The sequence below is a fragment of the Amblyomma americanum genome, chromosome 10 (genome assembly GCF_052857255.1).
Source record: "Amblyomma americanum isolate KBUSLIRL-KWMA chromosome 10, ASM5285725v1, whole genome shotgun sequence".
Classification (NCBI taxonomy): Eukaryota; Metazoa; Arthropoda; class Arachnida; order Ixodida; family Ixodidae; genus Amblyomma; species Amblyomma americanum.
The window spans coordinates 125,039,050-125,060,638 of record NC_135506.1 but is presented as its reverse complement, the minus strand read 5'-3'; the positions used below and the strand labels follow the sequence as shown (position 1 = coordinate 125,060,638).

Genomic DNA, 21,589 nt, shown 5'->3' with positions numbered 1-21,589 from the left:
TCGACGGTGAGAAAGGGCAGTGTAGCTTACACCATCCGGTCCTCGGCACGATTTTTTATTGGTAGCTGCCAAAGCCGCATGAAGTTCTTCTATAGTTAACGGTTCATCAAGGAGGGCAGTATTAGGTGAAGGGGTAAAGGATTGTACAGGCAATGGCTCCAATATGACCGTTAATCGAGCACTGATCTTAGAACACAAAGCCTGCGCTGCATCGAGACGAGCATTATTCGCAGTTACAGCTACGCAGTCGAAATGATTTATTGGGGCGGGCTGACTACTGAGGCTGCGTACAATGCTCAATACATTAGAAAGAGGGCTTTCTAGAATCAAGCTTCGCACAAACGGATCGCCACTCCCATCTTGCCGGCTTGTCCAAATGACGTTGAACATGTTTCTGCGCGCGCCTAACAACCCGGATGTCTTCTCTATAATGCGTTCTACGTGCTCGTCTCACTGCTCTGCGGCGAATTGCTCGAAGTCGTTCATATTCAGCATCTGCAGTTGAGTGCACTTTTGATAGAGTTGTAACCTTAGTGCTGGACGTTTTAGCACGTGCTACAGCAGCGATGAAACTTTCAGAATTGAGGTTTGAGAGTTCCACTTTTTCAACTGTGCCAGCAAAAACTTCCCAATTCGTGTAGCGCATCACACACCGCTGGGAACTTAAGAAAGTACCACCAACCTCTATGTACGTAGGTAGGTGATCGCTGCCGTGAGATTCTATGTAAACACTCCAGGTTGTTGAAGACGACAGATGCGCAGAAATCATCGAAATGTCAAGGGCACTAGATCTTGTACCTTGAAAAAAGTTGCCTGGCCATTGTTGAGTAAAATGAAGTTGTTGCTTTGTGCGAAATCAAATAACTGTCGTCCTCTGACTGTTGCTCTGATGCCTCCCAAAGCAAGATAATGTGCGTTGTCATCTCCCGTTAAGATCTGCGTCGTAGGGGTACTGCGTACGATATCCTCAATACGTTTGTGTCAAAGTTGGCATGTGTAGGTATGTACCCGACGATCACTGTAAAGGACATGTTCATGATCTTGACGGTGGCTGCGACATATTCATTCCGTGAGTCGGCAGATACGGGTTGGGGAATGGAGGTGACGACTCTCCGGACAGCTAACAGAACTTTGCTAGTGTCAGCACCTGTTATCGAGTTTAAAATGGTATAGCCAGAAAGATGGATACTAGTAGGCAGACGGAATTCTCAGATGGCAATAATCGGGAAATGGTGCTTCGAAACAAACAGTCGGAATTCAAACAGTCGTAGACGAAGGCTTCAAGCATTCCATTATAAGATGGTCGCCTTGTTAAAGATGTTTTGCACGCTATGGAAAATAGCTGGTCTACTGAGTGCTACCGTCACTGTGCAACAAGAGGTGCAATGAAATCAAGTATTGTTAGGATGGCCTTCGTCACCGGCAAGGAGTGCGATGCAAGGAAAGCGCGGACAGCTTCGAGCATAGTAGAGAACTGGTAGTATCGGAGTTTGGGCGAATAGATCCTTCGCGCGGGTGGTTCCAGGTTGCATACTGCGGCTTCCGTGGAGTGTTCACTTTTGGTCTCGCTACGGGAGGTGGCTCAATATTTTGGCCCTGTGGAAGAGGAGGAAACTCAACCATGTTCTGAGTGCGGAGATGACTGGCTTTATCTTTGTACGATGGTTGGGGAGCTTTCTTCCCCGGCGATGAACTTTTTCCGTGGCTACTTCACCGGATTTGGTTTTTCTCAAGGAGAGCAGTTTTTGCTTACTTATAATTTGTATTGTTTGAGTTCTTGTACTTGTAGATGGTTTTCTCCTTTTGGTAGGCAGTGCAGAGGAACAACGTCGCCTCATGCTGATGACCGAAATTAGGACAAAGGGGGTTATCGCTTGCACTTTCATTTCGGTCATGGCTGCCAACGCAACCTGAGCCGCGCAAGGCAAGTCGGCAAGCGCTAGCCACATGGCCGAAGCTTTGACATGTGGTGCATTGCCGTAGTGTTTAAATGTACTTGTACACACAGTAGCTTGTACAGCCAAGAAGAACGTATTTGCGGAGCAGATTTTGTCACAAATACAATGCGGATATTTTCTTAGTTTCCAAGTCGGTGGACGGATTTAATCAGAGCTCTCTGAAGCAGCGCTGAGAAGATATCGGACAGAGAAAGTCCCATGGGGACACCCTTAATGCCATCCACGCCGCAGTTGCTGGGGCGAGGCTCATATGCTTGAACTACAACTCCAGCTACGCTTGTTATTTGCAAGAGGCGTTCAGTTGCGTGCGCTGTACGGATGTCAATTGTATGAAGGTTTAGGCGCTCGGGACGAACTTGAATAACACTCTCTGGAGCCAGAGATTCTAAACCTTGTCTCAATATTAGTGGACTGAAGCAGGTAATGCGGTGCCCGGAATCAAGTGGCTTGATGACAACTGTAGGGGTGTGTGCTTAATAGTTTGAGGTACGTTAGGAGCATCTGCACTCATAAGTGACCGCTTTGAGCTGCGACGGCGGTTTGAAGGCACATGAATAAATCTCTCAGACCTTTCTTCGGACTTCGCAGTAGTGTCCCTGTAGATTATAGTAGAAGAACCTGACGAATGAGAAAAATCGTGCTGACTTGAAGGCAGTGCAGATCACGCCTTGAGTTGTAAGCATGAGGGGTGCGTTGTCCATGAGGATCTAGAAACACTAGTCCTAATGCAGCTGGAGCAGAAGAGTGGGTGAAAGACACCACGTTTGAGGCAGCAGTTAGAGCTTGCACAGCAGGTATGGCCTGCGCAGTTAGGCCAGACTGAATGCCAGGTGAACTGTCAGGTGTTGAGCCAGGGTGTGGCACCGGCGTAGCCGCACCCACCGCAGCGATCATACCAGGATATAGCAGTGCGGCTTATCTGAACACAAATGTTCAGCACCGCTGAGAAATCTTTCACAAAGAGTGGCAGAGACGAGCGGGCACAGCCCGACAGCTCTTTCACTTCGTCTTCCGCGTCGCGTTCTACCGCAAAGATGTTGGTCATCCCGCGATCGAAGAGCCGTCAATTCGACGTCGTAATGGGGAGGTCGAATCTCGCCATGGCTCACCTTCCCTCTATGCTTATTCATGTCACAGGCATCAGGCATGCCCTGTATGCCGACGACATCACGCTCTGGCCAGTACATGGGCATTTTAGACACATCGAGGCCAACCTGCAACAAGCGGCTACTATCATAGACAGATACGCTCGCCGCTGTGGCCTGGATTACTCCCCGACCAAATCAAAATTCGTGCACCATCGGCCCAACACAATGTGCATCGCCAGAATAGATCTCTCTCTTGCTAGCGGCGCAATCCCTGAAGACTATCAAGTAAGAGTGTTTGGACCCTTTATTCATCGCAACCGTAAGATCGATACAACCCTGCCGAAAGTCCACAAGATTGGAGACTAGGTAGGCCGCATAGTCCGCCGGGTACCTAACAAACGGGGGGGGGGGGGGGGGGGGGGGGTACCGATGCAAAGACGCCCTGAGGCTGGCCAATGCATTCGTGACCAGCTGGATCCTCTATTCGGAATCCAACTCCACTTGCGGAAATGAGACGAGAACGGCCCAGATGCAATCCATCGCAAAATTTATAACAGTAGTGGAGAGCTCCGTACTTAATTCGACCAGTAAGAGATCTTTCATGTGCACTGTCCTCACACAGTACACGGGGACATTTGGCATTTCGCCTCCATCGAAATGTGGCTGCAATGGAGGGTAGCCATTAAGTAAAAACAACAAAGCAGGCGCGGCTACTGAGCCGGAGTTCCCAGCACCCGTGGCTGCGTTTCGATGAAGGCGAAGCGCAAATGGCGCCCATGCGCTTTGCGAGGTCAGTGCATGCTAAATATTCATAAGTGATCGAAATTATTATGAAGCCTTTCAGTAGATCACCTGTTTGGTCTTTTCTGTTTTCATGTCTCCTTTATCCCTTCCCTTATGATGAGCGTTAAGGTATCCACCATGATGAGACACTCCGCCATCTCCATTCTCAGAAACAAAAGAACACTGTAGAGCAGATCTACAAGATCTGTTATGGACTTGCCTATCTCTCTCGTGAGTGAAAGACAAAACTCAGACCACAACACATGACATTACCGACCTAGACGAGAACACGCGATCAAGCTCCCCAGAAAAATATGCCATCATGGCATGCGGTAACGAACACGGCCAGCTTCGAGTCGTATGAGAGAGGTCGATTAACGACGCGCTGCTCTGAAAGATATGAAAAAGACGACGAGAAAATATGTGTGCACCTACGCCCCATCCGTCGTAAATGCCCAACCGAGGCTTAGAGCCATCTTTCCCTTGCAATAAAGGTTTCATTCCTTGTCCCCACCAACCTCTGACCTATTTCTGTCGTCACCTCTTCCTTGGGAAAATAATAAAACGTAATTCACCCACGAGACACCACCCCCCTCGAGGAACGGGAACTACTGGCGACCTGCATGTTTGATTTCCTTCCGTAGCTCGCCACCCATTACGTATTCTTCCAGGTAAAGCACCACATCCTTCATTAAAAAACACAACACACGCGCCATTCTTACGGTAGATCTCACCAAAGCATTTCCGATTGTAACGCACTGTTTCATTCTTGAAAATCTACAACCACCGCAAGTACGCAGCCATATGTATACCTACAAAAGGTCCTTCTTCTGCACCCAAGCAACAACCGTAACATTAGGCCCCCACACACTCCCAAACATAAAACTCGATGCTCGGGAAACACCTCAAGGAGCTTTCCTTTCACCGGTCCTTTTTAAAATTGCTCTCTTTCATCTCTGCCGACAAGTCTCTCAAATTCCAAACATACATTTCAGTCTATTGCGGATGGCATCACTGTCTGGGCATGCCGAGGCAGTGATGCCGCCTTAGAGACCCATATCCAGACAACCTTTTACGCTATTGATACACATGTAAAGTAGACAGGCTTATCCTGCTCACCCACTAAATCCCAACTTTTTCTCTAAACCTCCGATCCACTCACCTTGATAGCCACCGTCACTCTGACACTCGGCACAAACAACAATGCTTTAGTGACACAAATCAGAGTGCTAGAAAGGACACTCAGTTCCCATGAAGCTCATGTAGATGTGATCAAAGCCCTCCAGATTAATGCTCAACGAACTACTCAACCCATTCGTCGTGTACCACATCGGAGAACTAGCCTTCACGAAAGAATCACCCTTCACCTTGCCAGTACATACGATACTAGCAGAGTCACATATGTCCAGCCGCACTCGGCAGGAATGGCCGCCCTCGGAGCCGGGAAGTGTCGGCTCTCCTTTCGCGACATCCTTAGATACTACCGTGAAAATTGGAGAGCATACATTTTTCCTTCCCCGACTCTCAAAATCTCACAAGGCGCCCATTGGCGCAGGCTACAAAACGCGCACAACCCTATAAACCATCGTCCTCCACGCCCGTTTCTGTGATCAAGTTTTTTAGTGAGTCAAAAACGGAGACTTTCTGCACCTCATTCCCACATTCTCGGCAATAAAGGCGGCCCTAGATTACAGGGAGCGCCTACTCTCCAGTACTTCCGATCGAGACCAGCGCAAGGTCATAACTAGCGCTCTCTCTAGGATAGCCCTCCAAGGGCTATTTGCTTTTTGAGGGGGCCCTCCCTGCACGGGGGAGGGCTCCCAAGTGTCACGTAAATGGCTCCGCCCCCAGTCTCTGCATTGTTGGCAATAAATGTTTCCACCACCATCATTCATCCATAGATTCATTCATTCATTCATTCATTCATTGCTTTCATTCAATTTCACGTAAGGTCAGGGCTTTATAGATGATGACGGTTCCTCAATAAAAGAGCGTGGTTGCCGCATCTACGAACCGTCCAAGCAGACACTACGCAACTCCTCCAGTGTCAGTTGCCCCCGCTCAGTTCAGCGTTGGTCTAAACTCACTCGGCAAGCGGAACATCTGTGCCCGCGACACCATCACCCTCTTTATCCAGAAAAACCAGCTCTGGATGGCCAACAGTGCCCTCAACACCCTGCTGGCTGTCATTTTGGAGACTGGTTCCCCTTAACCCCTCCCCCCCCCCCCGCCCACTCCCTTAGGCCTAGGCCCGCTGTAGCAATAAAAATTGTTGAATGAAACATGAATGAATGAAATGCATCTTCTGCTTAGATCTACTGTTGACGACGATATGTGCTGTGACATTGATGGCTATGTTTCGTGATTGGTGCACGTGAAGGCAACAGGTCTCGAAGAAATGTGATTATTCACGCTTTCGAGAACTCTACACACCACTGGCATAAAGTTGTTAACCTGCATTAAATCGTCTCCCTGAGCTCCAGAAATCGCGTTAGAGTGCTTCACAATCGGTCTTCACTGATTCGGCTCCATGCAACACAGCTGACACTTCGTGCTCGAATCTGCACGGACTCATCCTAGCTGCAAAAGCCACACTGCTAGCGGGTTGTGGGGCAGCGGCGTGAATGGTACGTACCATAATTTGGTATGACGCGTCAAGGTAAATACTTAAGATGTGAAATCCCGGCAGAGGGACGTTTTTCGTTGTCTTGAGATCCAAGGCTTTGTCGGCCTCATTGTACTTGCGCGAAGAAAAGGCTTCTGTACTGCCGGGAGACTTCGGGAACCGGTATTCGTAGAAGAGTTTATCTTCGTCGTTTTTAAACTTCAAGTAAAACCTGCAATGACACCCGCATGGCAATGCGTTGTGAATAAGGCAGAGCACAGTATCTTTTTGACTTTTGATTATGCTACACCTGACAAGTTTTTCGCACTGGAGCGCGAGCGACGAAATCGATGCGATGTGTTTCAGGTTTGCAAGATCATTTCGAAACAGTTAGAGAACTTGTGGAAGCCATCGCTTCTAGCGCGAAGCATCTATCATGGAAGAACAGCTTAAAGGATGTACTGTAGGCTAACCAGCTCAGTTAGTTTTTTTTTACTAGTAATAAAGACAAGGACGTGTGAAAGATAGTCGCTGGGGCATGTTAAAAACTTGGGCTAAGGAAATACGGAAAATTACGAAGGATGCAACATATTCATAGATTACGACTCCCTCACCAAAGAGAATCTCCCTCAGCCCCAGCCAATATGGTGCCAGGCGTTGCTCACAGTGCACAGAGTGAAAATTTATTAAAGATTTAAACTTCGCAAGCATGTCGTTTACTACGTTTTCTTGAACTTCCGCAAAGCATTTGATGTAGTCGCGCACAATCTCCCTCCTTATCGAATTCAAAGCCTATAATTTGAAGAATAAGAATGCGGCGGAGCGTATTTGGCAGGTTCTCTTAAACCGTGACAGTTTACCAATATCCCTCAACAGAGAGAGAAATTACTTTTACTCAATTGCGTTAAGGAGCACATGTCACGGAAAAGCCGGTTTCGGCTTTGTAGGCCGTTGTTATTGGCGTTGTAACAAGAAATACGAGAATCTCCAAATAAAAAATCCTGTGGAGATATAGGGAATTGAACGAAAGTCGTTCAGAGTGCGAGTCCGGCACTCTTAGAACACGCTACGAAGGCTTTCTTTTCTTTATTACATGGAAGTACACCTACCCTGACCACCCTGACAGACTTTAAGTCCGACTTAACCGGGTCGCATCACGCCACCCGTATTACGCAATCACATCAGAATCCAGCTCTCACTTTGCCTGCTCATCAAATTTCCGGCAGGCGCACGCACGCATCGAGGAAAGGAAGCCAGGCAGAAGGACGATCCGGGGCAGCATATACTCCCCCTCGCCCCCCCCCCCCCCCCCCCCCGCCCTGCGTACCATAGCACACTGCTCTCTGAAAAGCGACATTGATGAACGGGGGGCTCTGAGCGGCGATCTGTCATGCGGCTCTTCAACTGGCGAAACAGTCATATGAGTAATAAAAGACCACAGGGAACCTTACAGCATTCCATTGTCGACAAAAATCTTATAGTATAGGGCGTAATCTCAATGTCCTTTTTGACATTCCGTTGAAGATTTTCCAAAAAATGTCACGCTACGAAAGCACATTGGTTCGAACTGAATAAAGAGTGACCCTAGTGAAATGCGCTGTAGTCGTTGAAATCGTGAAGTGTCTTTGTATACTGATGCGCACATGAGTAATTATAGGCATGAAAATTTTGAAAAGGCACTCGACAAAAATCGCGTTCTACTCTATAAAGCATTTACACTGACTACATGACGAAAGCCAAAGTACTGCATTCCTCGTCAGCGCGCCTCCTGATTTGGAACGTATAAGGCAGCCAACGCCTAGTGTATCCAGCACAATAATCACTTTTTGATGTCAAGCTTACACGCCCTCACAACGTAACTATTTTATATGATAATTTAAAACAGTGCGTAGTGGGCACAGCTGGAACTGGCGATATCGTGAACTCACACGAGAAACAGGAAACGACAATATTTAACAATGTTTAAGCAGCAACTCGTGCACTTATGCAGGCTCTAGTGAACGTTCCACAGTTGTTGAAAGGGCCCGCTCTATGCACTTTACGTGTTATGGCTCATTTTGCCTGTTCAGGCAGCGCTGAGCTGTAGTGGCCATGCACCTTCCAAGTCCGGCGGGTCGGGGAAAACAAACTGTACCATAGTGCCATCTATGCTGTTCACATGAAAGTAAATTCGAAAAGCTTGCACTGAAGTACGATAGGCAATTTTATAACCACGTTTGGTTTGAGTTCACTTTTATGGATTTCTGCACTCCGAAGCGACTCAGGCTACGAGGGACGCCGTAGTAGAGGGCTTCGGTCACTTCCGTGAACTGGGGTTTTTTAACGTGCACTGACATCGCACATGAGTTGCGCATTCAAATTTAGAGGACTGGCATACAAAACTGTTTAGACGTCAAATGAAGTAGAAAAGATTAGGAAGAAAAGTTTTATGTTTTAAGTTTAATCGTTCAAAGGTCCAAACGTGGAGCCCGGTGACAACACCACGGTTTCGCCCCTGCGGGTGGCAGCGTGGGTGCAACGCTTCGCGACCTCTTCGGGCTTCAGACGGGCAGGCAGTGATGACCGGACCTGTGTGCGGCATGTTTTGTGCGGGTGCCAACCAAGTTTAGAAAAACATGGAAGTATCGGGCCTGTAAACCCAATTCAAGTAAGGCTGCTATCAAAGGGACAATTGACCAGTCAGAAGTTAACATCCCTGTAATTTTGTTGGACATAAACAGAAAGCTTAACTCTAACTTTTGCCTAGCTGAAAAAGTGAACGGAATTGAAAAGGCAATTGATGTGCTTTCTGATGAGTTTTACAAGTTCAAAGAGCGACCCGGTGCCAAAGAAAAGGAAACGAAAGAGCTCAAAGTTCGAGTTGCAGACCTGGAAAGCAACTCTGCCGGCGCTGAACTAATGGCAATCAAGTCTAGCATCAATTACGTGGAATGGCGTAGTATACGCTTGAATCTGGAATTTCACAGTATCATTCAAGATGAACACGAGCACCTACAGGGTAACATTAATGAGGTGGGTGCCGCTGTTTCACTTAAACCAATGACAAGAGGATGTCATGGCCGTGCATAAGTTGCCCGCGCAAAAGGACAGAACTGCAGTCATTCTTCTCGTTTTTTCTCGTCAGGAGCTTAGGGACAAATGGATCGCGGAAACGAGCGCCCCGCGTAATGCAGGTAGTTCTGTCTGTCAAAGAAAACATGACCGACTATTCACGAGACCTTCTTGGGATAGTGAAGGAGCAGGCGAAAGGATTTGGCTTAAAATTTGCATTGCATGTCAATGAAAAAATACTGGCAAGAAAGAAGGGGGCTCCGCCTTTGCCATTAGATCAGAGTGTGACCGTGCTCTGCTAACCCAGTAAACTCTTCCCCGATATAATTCACTACCACGAATTACTGCTTCCAGATCAAGTAAATAGTAGCCTTGACTTAAATAATTTCCCTGCCCTACATATTTATGTGCGATTCTTACGTAACAAATCTGATGGCCGTTCATATTTTGTCTGCCGTCTGCAGCAAAATTTTCATCTAATTCTGGTTACTGAAACGTGGGTCGTGTGTGATGCAGACTTTGTGAAATTGCCGATATGATCATTGTTTCCTTAATCACTCCTCTCCTATAGCAGGACGTAAAAAACAGCCTAAATAGAGAGTATCTCACTCCTGTATAATGACCCCTCACTGTGAAAAGCTAGCGCTTAAGACTGCGGACAGAATTAGTTTTGTTATTAACAGGCTGCCGTCAGGTGATCCAGGTAAGTTCTCAACGCACCTCGATATATTTCTTGATTTTACCACAGAAGTTCAATACTATTATTGGTAGTGACATCAATATCACCAAACTTGAACCTTCTTGTACAAATCGACAGCTGACTCATACAGTTACCTTCAATGATTTTACAAACCTTATCGCCACACCCACAAAGATAACACCTACTTCATCCAGTACCATCTTCCTTTTTATAGTACACATTGTTTCACCCGTTATTTCTGCTGGTACTATTTCTTGTGATCTCAGTGACCATGTGCTACTTTCGTATCCATACCGCATGTCTGTACACCTATTTACGCACAGCCGAATAGTTTTGCTTATCGGTGTATAACTGACCTGACACTTGCCCAATTTCGTGAGTCTGTACGCGTTGCAGACTGAAATTGAGCAGCTGCCCGTTTTTCTGTTGATTAGCCTTATGAGCCGCTTTAAGTACTTTGAAATACATTTACAATAAGTGCTTTCCCTGGAAGGCAAAGAAATCAGATGCAAAACACCGTAAGCATTCAGTGACTCCGGTACATGTCGAAATGATGAAACAAGTTCAGGCTTTTTTTTTAACGTTTCATGTCTAGTTGTAACCCTGAGCATCTGGCCGCTTTTAAAAAATACCACAACAAGCTCACTAGGCAGCTGCGCCGATCTAAATGCGCCTACCAATTGCGTTATTTCGCTAGTAGGAAAGGTCAAAAAGCGTTTTGAAGCTTCTAAATTAATCATTTCTAAATAAGAATAAAAATATACATCTCGGTCAGCTTGGGATCGATGGCTTGCCCTATTCCCCGTTCTTTTTTGGCAGATAAATTCAATGACTTTTTTACAACCTTCAGACCGAGTTGAAGCTCTTTTTTTCCTTCCAAATGCACGTTTAGTGACTTTTGCTTTCCATTCAACGACTAGCAAACAGGTCTTCAGCATCATAATGAATCCAAAATTGCCAAGTTTCAACCACTTTGATGGCTTCCATATAAAACCAATTAGGTTTGTTGTGGATCTGTTAGCACCATGCCTAAGCTATACCTTTAACTTGTCGCTCAGATAAGGTATATTTCCGGTCCCAATTAAACATGCAACACTAACTGTTATCTTCAAAGGAGGTGATAGAAATTATTTGACAAACTATAGGTCAATGTCTATCCTTCTTGTGTTTTCGAACGCTCTTTAAAAAGTAATTCTCAAGAGATTCGCTGGGTTCTTCTTGACACAAGCCGTAATAAATGCCAGACAGTTTGGATTTCGAAAGCGCAAGTGCACCGAATCTGCTTTACTCTTGCAAAAAGAAATTATTTTGAATGATATTCAAGCTGTAAACTTCACTCTTGGTATCTTCGTCAATTTTTCAAAAGCTTTCGTCCTTCTTAATCATGAAATACTATTCTGTAAACTTCCAAGCTATGGTATCTGCGATCTCTCTCTTCAACTTGTTCGTTTTTACTTAAACAGGCTCTTTCAGTTGATAATCACAAGTCTCATTCCCTTTTGATTAATGTGGTGCCCCGAAAGTTTGCCTTCTCGGTCATTTCCTCTTTAACGTCTATGCAAACGACATCGTATCGATAGCCCATTATAAATGCTGCATTCAGTACGCTGAGGACACAAGTTTTTTCCTTAGTAACTACTCTGTCGATGAACTAAACAATAGAGGGAATCTAGTTCTTTCTGCTCTCCGTAAATGGTCCAAAGCTAATGGTTTATTAGCTAATTCTAGTTAAACTAAACCTGTCTTCTTTCGGCCCGTTAGCCTGGATGTGAGTGTAGACAGTAGCCTGAAGCTAGAAAATAACATCATTGAAATTGTCGACAATTTTAAATCGCACGGCGTTGTTTTTTACTCTCGCATGAGATGGTCTGACCATATATTGCATATAGAAAGTTCGCTTACTAAATCTATAGGTTTCCTCTCGAGACTTCGGAACTAATTTTCCCCAAAGCACAAGCTTATTATTTACCACGCTACATTTCAGTAGTACATGAACGCCTGTGGCCTTGTTTGGGGTACAACATCCATAACAAATCTAAATATCATAGGTTGTCTCTAAAAGAAAGCAGTTATACTGATGGCTGTTGCGGGTTACACTGCCCACACGGAAACTTTGTTTCTCCAATATAGGATTCATCATGTGCATGCAACGTTTGAGTATCGCTTGTTGCGTTGCCCTAGATTCTCACCATAATGCTCATCTGACTCTCTGAAGGATCTTGCTTGACTTAAGCCATATAAGAAACGCTTTGATACTAGAGGCAAACATATATAAGATATTCCTCGAACGAGGAAGTTATACGAAAATCAGAGTCTTCGTTTGGTTTTACCATACACACTAAATAATCTCAGCATAAGCAGTTCAAACATCGTTACCCTTCCCATTAAAGACTTTAAATTATATTTGATCAATGCCGCACACTCTTTCTGTTGTTTGCCTAGGTCAGCATTGTCATCAGTACTGACTATAGTTGCAGGTTCAGCCACGTTGCGCTAATAATAGCGCAAGTATTCCTACTCTTTTTTCTATTTTACAAAGTACATAATTTCATTCCCTATATGTATGTTTGCTGAATGTGTACATGTCCTGCTTCTGTGCCTTCACCGTGCCTCGAGCATCTCTCAATCTACCCTGGTAGTTTTCTGCACGAAGCCCGATTCCTGTATGTCAGGAACTAAGCTTTCTTCTTCAATTCTTAAGTCATGGAACTCATACCGCCCCAGCGTCTGATGTACGCACCCGTGTGCTGTTGTGGTCATTAAAAGCGACACCAACGGAGACGCAGACCTTCGTTACGGCCCCTCTTTCTTTCTCTCTCACTACAAACTTCCTCCCTCCTCTCACGGAAGGGTTGAGGTGTACACCGATATGTGAGATAGTTACTGCGTCTTTCATTTTGTTTAAAATCACAATCACTAAGGAGACGCAATGCCCAATTCAGGGAGTCCCACTTTACGATTGTGTTGCTAGTGACACATGCGCTCCCTGAACTGAGCGCTCCCGCATAGCCGCTCTCACTCGAGAGGCAAAAAAATACGCGAACACGCTAGCCCGCAGAAACTGGGCAACCTTTCATAACTAGAAAAACTTAAATGCCTCATACTTGCGGTCATGACAATGTCCGGTCTCTGGTTTTGTCCGGTCTCAAGTCATGTCACACAGATGACTCGATGACTCGGTAGGAAAAAATATCCTTGTGCACGGTGTGATTCGAGCCACCATCCTTACGTTCCGCAGCCGAGAGTACTAACGACTACGCTACTTCCGGCGAACGCATATTTAATTTTCCTGGGGGCTTATTATTTTTCAATATTTTCAGGGTGCCTCAACCTAATATATGTCTAGCGTAAGGAAGCCCGTTATTTTAAGTAGCAGGGGCAGGGACACTAAGTTTTTAATTATTTTTACAGTCCCGCTATAAATTTGGGCTAGCGTAAGGACGCTGGAGAGTGTTAGCGGAAAGGCGTCTAATCAGAGGATGCCTCTCAAACGCCCTCCGCTGTCTCCAGCATTTAAGATTCACAAACAATTGTGCACTTAACCAAAATCTTAATCACACATCAGCGACACAAGCAGGAACACCGCGCTAAAGTCATTCGCCTCACCGCACTTTAGGTCAGAAAAGTGCGCCCTGTATTTTTTAATGACCTCAAAGGTACATGAACCACTAAACGCACGTGGTCCCTCCAACGCGCTCTCTAAGACCCAAACACCAATAAATCTCAGGCACAAGTAAGTACAAGATGTTCAATAAAACTACAGCTCTAAAAGGGCACCGACGTAACTGGCGAACTATGGGACTCCAACTCACAACCCTTCAGTCAGCAGATCCACCCAATCTACCTCCACTTAACCCGGAACTTCATGCCGATATCACATTAAACAAAGTTCGCCGAGCAATATTTAGTATTCGCCGCTCTACGGTGCCGAGGCCGGAAGGCATAACGTACAAGGCACTACTCAATCTGGACGAAGTCTCCCTCCAGGAACTCACGGAGCACTTTAATAACCACTGGTACGCTGGGACGCTTCCTTTAGCCTAGACCCATACCAGCATGCGATTTATACCTAAAACGGGCAAGCCCACCACCCTTCAAAATTGGCGCCCCATCTCTTTAACGAGTGTGTCGGTCGGCAAGTTGTTCTAACATGTCAATCTTAATCTCATGCAACCGTTTCTAAAAACAGCAGCAGGCTTTCTCTCCTACGTTCAATTTGGGTTGCGTGCAAACATCTTGGCACAAGACGTAATTCTCGCCCTTAAAGAGTCTCTCTTTTACGCTATGCGAGCCATACTGGCCCTTGATATTCATAAGGCTTCCGACACACTGAGCCATGACCATATCCTGACGGCATTAGCCACCACGGGCTGCGGCACCCGCATATGGCAATATGTCTGGACCTTCCATCTGGGACGCACGACAGAACTCCACCTTGGGGCATCGCCTCCCAACCTTTCCCCCTACTTAACCGGGCAACCCCACAGGGGGCGCTGCTATCACTGTTACTTTTTAACATTGCCCTAGCGCCACTGGCAAAGGCCCTTGCTGCTATCCCAGGGCTCCACACAGCCATATACGGAGATGATATTACCCTCCGGACAACGGGAGAATCCATTGGAACAGCCCAGGATATCCTGAAATCTGCCATAGATATCACCACCACCCAATTAGCAAACACAGGCCTCCGTTGCTCTCCAAGTAAATCGGAACTCTTGCAGCTGAAACCCCTGCTCAGTGACCGCCCATGAAATGTACATGTACGAGAATCCAGTGCCCATTGTGTCTCAGGTGACAATTCTCGGCCTACTCATTAACAACACACTCGATGTTACCGCCACCCTTCAGCTCTTACAAATACAGACCAAACAGGTGGCTGCACTAATCAAGCGGGTGGCAGCACGCAATCATGGGCTGTCTGAACGCAAGACCCTCAATATGACAAACGCATTAATAGTCAATCGCCAACAGGCACAACATGCAGACATCCTAACACGCACGGCTGTCACCTCCGCCCTACGTCTTCCACGGACGGTTAGCACGAAACGCCTCCTGGCCACTGGTACCCACAATACCGTGATCGTATTAATAGAGGCTAAACGCACCGACCAATTAGTCCGCCAGAGTCGCATGAAAACAGGACAATGTCTACTGTGACAGCACAGGTCTGAACTCTTACTACTTGTGCTAATTTTTGTACGTACTGCCATTGCTGGCTCTACTGCCTTACAGTCCGTTTTTGCTGCCTGACTGTCAAATTTTGTACGCCCGTGTTTGAATCGTAACCTGTCTCAATAGGAACCGAGATAGCTGACCTAACACACGAATTCCGGAAATAGTTAAGGGAACTAAAACAATCCTCGGAACTCATAAACAAACCGTACGAAGACATGAAAGAATAATGTGCTAGCGTCAAGGAAGAAATTGCAGCTTTAAAGGTGTCCAATGATCTTTTGGATCAGGAGGCGGACAAATTAAAGACTAAGGTGTGTGATAATTCTTTCAGGATAACAGCTCAGGATTAGTACTAGAGAAACAAAAACGTTGAGGTGAAGGGGATTCCGGTTGAAAAAGACGAGAACCTTGTGACCATGCTTGGAAAGGAAGGTGAAGCGCTGGGCGAGCCCATAAATGAGCGGGTCATTGAGGGTTGTCATCGTGTTCCTGTGCTTCCGCGAACAGCGGGATGGATGAGACAGATGGGTCGGATCAGAACATTGTTTTGGTCTTTAAACGGCGGTCGAAACGGGACGCAGTTGTCGAAAAGGGACGAAAGACGTGGTTCACTACAACTGAGCTAGAATTTGCCGCTGAGCAACCCGTGTTTGTGCATGAGCGCCTGGCCCCTCAACTAAAGAAGCTACTTGGAATGACTGTGGCGAAGAAAAATGAAATGAAATGGTGCTATGCATGGGTGAGGGGAGACAAAAATTTTTGTGCGTAAGACGGAAAAATCCCGTATGCTACGCGTAACATGTGAAGGCGACTTGGAAAAGATGTAGTTCTTTCCAATCTATCGGCGTGGTCATTCGCGTTACTTTTAGTCCGATGATTATACCAGATGACGGTGTATGCCCAGGAGGTGGTGCCTATATCTCATTCGTGCATTGTAATACGCAATCAACTAGGAACAAGCATGACGAACTGATGATGTTTCTTGCTGAGTTCGGCTTCCAATTTGACGTCATCATGTTCACAGAAACGTGATACGAATCTGAAAGGGAAGTACCTTGCCTGCCTATTTTTCGAACTTTTTTTTTAAACATATCACATCGCCGTGGTGGGGGTGTTTTACAGCTTGTATCCGAGCGCATGCCATGCAGCTTTCTCGCTGTATACTCGATAGTAACGCCAGAATATGAAGCCTTATCCTTACAGTATTAGAAATCTGTATTTGTTTTGCTGTACCGCCCACCGGATGGTAAACTGGACGCATTTCTGGCTTTTTTAGAGAGCGTGCTCGGTTTTGTGTCGTTAAATAGCCTGCGCATTACAATGGGGGGTGACTGCAGTATTAACCTATTGCAAAATACAAATCAGTCACGAGAATTGCAAGTAATGTTGGATTCATTTAGTTGCAGAAACATTATAAATGAACCAATACGCATCAGCCACTCTTCTCAAAGCCTTCTGGGTTTATTCGTAACTAAAAGCATTGAAGACACGGTAAAACCGCGTGTTGCCTCAGCAGCCGAGTGTGAACACTTACCTATTTATATCTTTCCTAAACACGATGATGTTATGAAACAAAAGTGTGAATCATTCTGAGTCATTCATTGTTCAAGAGCTAAATCTGAGAACATTAAAAAAACTTAGGGAAGAAATCCAAAAAATAAATTGGAACCCTGTCTTTGAACGTGAAGACGCTAACAACGCCTACAACAATCTTATTTCAATCCTTACTGAAGCCTACAGAACCTGCTTTAGGTTCAAAATGGCAAAGAAATCCAGGAAGCAACGTAAGCCCTGGCTTACAGACGAATGTCTCAATATTGTCACGTAGTGGTGGCGGCAGTCGAAGGAGCGATGAAAGCAGACAAAAGGTGTGCTAAAAGAAAACTATAGGGCTGACTTGCGCCCACAATGGACTGCATCACTCAGCAGCGGCGAAGCGAAAAGCGTGCTCGGCGGTCGTCGAACAGAATGCCCGCCGCTGTCGGCCATGCTCACTTTAAAGCTTATAGCAAACTTTCGAGATAAGGCGTCCAAAGTTACTAGAACATTCCGAAACAACCTAGAATCAGCTCTGCCTGGCTGCGATCAGTCGAGATAAATCCAGTCGCGTCTTGCGTCACAAACAAAGCGGTAAAGTGGTGTGGCACCAGATTTCGAGAACGAACAAACACTGCAAATATTCGCGGCATTACTCCCCTCTCAAGGAAGCATCGACACGATGCATTAAAACAAATAATGCGACTAGTAAGAGATAAAACGGACCTTGCGAAAATAGAGGATGGAATTGCAGCGTCCTTAAGCGCGCATAATACGGCTTCAGACAGATTACATGGAGAACTTCTGGTCGTATGCGGCGTCGCTGGGATGCAGTCATTGCCTCAGGGTTGACTTCGTAATCCAGTTCACCTAGCCGACGAAGCACCTTGTACGGGCCGAAATAGCGGCGCAAACGTTTTTCGCTTAATCCTCGGCGGCGAATGGGAGTCAAAACCCAGACTTGGTCTCCTGGCTGGTATTCCGCGTTGCAACTTCGTTGGTTGTAGCGCCTGGCGTCGGACCGCTGCTGATCGTTGTTCCGTAATCGGGCAAGCCTTCGAGCTTCTTCGGCGCGTAGAAGGTAGGCGGCAACATCAACATCGACATCGACGTTCTCTTCTTCTGTAACGTTGGGCAGCATGGCGTTTAGCGTGGTCATGGCCGGCCTCCTTGTCATGCACGACCCTAAAAGGCGTCATCTGGGTGGTCTCCTGAACTGCGGTGTTGTAGGCGAAGACGACGAAAGGCAGGATGACATCCCAATTTTTGTCTCTGGCATCGACATACATTACGACCATATCGGTGATGGTTTTGTTCAGGCGCTCGGTCAGTTCGTTGCTCTGCGAATGGTATGCAGTTGTCCTCCGGTGGCTGGTTTGGCTGTAACGCAGGATGGCTTGCGTTAGTTGCGCCGTGAATGCTGTTCCTCTGTCCGAGATGAGCACATCGGGGGCGCCGCGTCGCACAAGAATGCACTCCACGACAAATTTGGCGACTTCTGCTGCTGTTCCGTTCGGTAGGGCTTTCGCTTCGGCGTAGCGGGTCAGGTACTCGGTCGCTATGATGATCTACTTATTTCACGACGTTGACGTTGGAAAAGGGCTAGCCAAGTCCATGCCGATCTGCTTAAATGGCCTTGAGGGAGGTTTAATGCGGTTCAGAAATCCTGCTGGTCGTGTGGGAGAGGTCTTTCGTCGCTGACAATCTCGGCAGGTTGTCACATAATATTCGATATCAGAAGACAGTCGGGACCAGTAATACTTGTTTTGAATGCGGCGGAGGGTGCAAGTAAACCCGAAATGTCCAGCTGTCGAGTCGTCCTCTGAAGCCTGAAGAACGTCTTCGTGGAGACTTGCAGGTACAACAAGGAGATAGGCTCTTGTGCTGGCTCGCTGCAAAGTTCTTCACGAGGACCTCGTTCTGCACACAGAAGGAAGACAGTCCTTGCTTAAATGAAGCGGGGTGTGAAGAAACCTTGCCTTCAAGGTAGTCGATGAGGCATTTTAGGTCGGGATCCGAGCGTTGCTGCTAGGCAAAAGAGCTGGGGCTGATGGGTCCCAGGAAGACGTCCTCATCGTTGTCCGGCGATGGTGTGTCTACAGGGGCTCGTGAGAGGCAATCGGCGGCAGAGTGCTTGCGTCCGGACTTGTAAACGACGGTGACGTCAAACTCCTGAAGACGCAGACTCCATCGAGCGAGTCGGCCAGAGGGGTCCTTTAAATTGGCGAACCAGCACAGCGCGTGGTGATCGCTGACAACCTTGAATGGTCGTCCGTACAGGTAGGGGCGGAATTTTGACGTGGCCCAGATAATGGCAAGGCATTCCTTCTCAGTTGTTGAATAGTTTGCCTCGGCCTTGGAAAGGGAACGGCTAGCGTATGCGATGACCTTCTCCAGCCCGTCGCTTTTTTGAACGAGAACGGCACCTAGGCCCACGCTGCTTGCGTCGGTGTGAACTTCAGTATCGGCGTTTTCATCAATATGCGCGAGGATCGGTGGGGACTGTAAACGACACTGAAGTTCCTTGAAGGCTTCTGCTTGCGGCGCTTCCCATTTAAACGGCACGCCTGTTTTCGTCAGTTGGGTCAGGGGCTCGGCGATGCGCGAAAAGGTTTTCACAAATCGTCGGTAATATGCGCCCAGTCCGAGAAATCTGCGCACTGCTTTCTTATCGGCCGGCGGTGGAACTGTTCAATAGCAGCTGTTTTCTGCTGGTCTGGGCGTAATCCCTGATTGCTAACGATGTGGTCTAGAAACAGCAGCTCTTCGTAGGCAAAGTGGAACTTCTCTACTTTCAATGTTAGGCCAGATGACTTGATGGCGTCTAGTACTGTTCCAAGGGATTTGAGGTGCTCTTCAAAGTTCAAGGCGAAGACAACGACGTCATCTAAATATACCAGACAAATTTACCACTTCAGGCTTGCCAGCACTGTATCCACTACTCGGTGAAACGCCATTGGTGCGGAACGGAGACCACATGGCATCACCTTGAACTCAAACAGCCCATCCGGAGTGAGGAATGCTGTCTTTTCGCGATCTCTTTCGTCAACCGCAATTTGCCAGTAGCTTGAGGTCCATCGATGAGAAAGATTTGGCGCCGCATAGCCGGTCCAGTGTGTCGTCGATACGGGAGAGGGCGTAGACGTCCTTTGTTATGTTGTTCAAGGGCGGTAATGAACGCAGAATCGAAGTGCGCCGTCTTTCTTTTTCACTAGAACAATCGGTGCCGCCCATGGGCTGTTCGAAGGCTGGATGACGTCGTCGCGAAGAATTTCTTCGACTTTGTCCCGGATGGCTTGTCGTTCTCGCGGTGACACACCGTTGTAGGTTTGACGGAGGGGTCGGGTGTGTTGGTCGTTTATAATGCGATGCTTGGCAATTGGCGTTTTTCGGACCTTCAACGACGTCGAAAAACACTCAGGGTAGCTTCGAAGCAGATTACGGATCTGGTCTTGTCTGTTCCGGTGCAGGGCTGGGTTGATGTCGAAAGTGGGCGAGTTATCTGGGTCAGGCGGATCTTCTGCGGAGGGCTCGGAGAGGGCGAAGGAATCTCGTACGTCAGATATTTCGTCGTAGAAAGCAATCGTCGTTCCTCTGTTAATATGCCGGTATTCTTCGCTGAAGTTAGTCAGCAGTACTTCGACCTGGCCATTGCGGAAATGTGCGATGCCTCTTGCGATGCTAATTCCTCGGTCTAGAAGCAACTGCATGTTCCCCTCGATGACGGCTTCAGCGTTAATGGCTTTCGTGGCGCCTACGGTCACGATAACGCTTGAACGGGGTGGGATGCTCACTTCTTCCGCCAGGACACTCACAGCAACGTCATTTTCCCGATTTTTAATTCATCGAAGCAATGGCTTCGTTTGTCGGAGGCGTGATTAGCTTGGATCGCAGGTCAATGATCGCCTGATGCTCCTTAAGGAAATCCATACCCAAGATGACTTCGCGTGAGCAATACGGTACCACACACAAAGGTCGCAGTATAGGTAGGTTCTTTGACAGCCACTCGCGCTGTGCATCCTCCTGAATGCGTAATGAGGTGGTCCCCTGCGGTGCGAATTTGTGGGCCGTCTCAAGCCGTTGTGACTTTTCTCAGCTGCGCAGCGAATGTTCCATTCATCACCGAGTAATCGGCTCTTGTGTCGACTAGAGCGGTAACTTTCCGGCCGTCGATAGTCACTTCTAAGTCAGAGGTTCTAGCTCTTGCATTGCACGTCGCTCTTGGCGTCGGGTCACGGCATCATCGCGTATGCGAGTCGCGGGCGGGGCGTGTGATCGAAGCTTTTCTGGGTGGCGGCGTCGTATTGAAGGCAGTTTGCGTCGTGGTCCGGGTTGTCATTTTGTGCTGGATCGGTGCTCCGAGTGTAGGTTCTTCATGCGGCGCCGCGGTTCCAGCGTCTTCATGGGGCGTGGTTGGTGGAGGATCTTCGACGTTTCGGTCGTGAGCAACCTCACCTCCTGAGGTGGCTGTCTTTAGTTTCCCCTACGGGGGCTGGAAGACCTTCCTCGTACCGCAGCTGCGTAGCTGCAGGGTGGCGACACAAAGCGCGAGGTTGACAGCGATGGTGAGCGCGGAAAGCCGTTCGGCGTGTACTCCTCTCGAAGCAGGTACTCGTCTATTTCCTGCGGACGTTGGCCGAAGCGTGGTCGTGGGGCATTAACCGCGAATCCTCGAAGACCGATACGTCGGTAC

General features: G+C 47.4%; 1 protein-coding gene across 1 annotated transcript in view; it reads right to left on the bottom strand.

Moving 5' to 3' along the window:
- LOC144108690 (uncharacterized) overlaps positions 1–21,589 on the bottom strand; it is a 344,153-nt gene that overhangs the window by 233,642 nt on the left and 88,922 nt on the right. Inside the window, exon 4 of the mRNA XM_077641861.1 lies at positions 6,465–6,666. Coding sequence (XP_077497987.1) covers positions 6,465–6,666 — 202 coding nt within the window. The remainder of the gene's footprint in view (positions 1–6,464; positions 6,667–21,589) is intronic.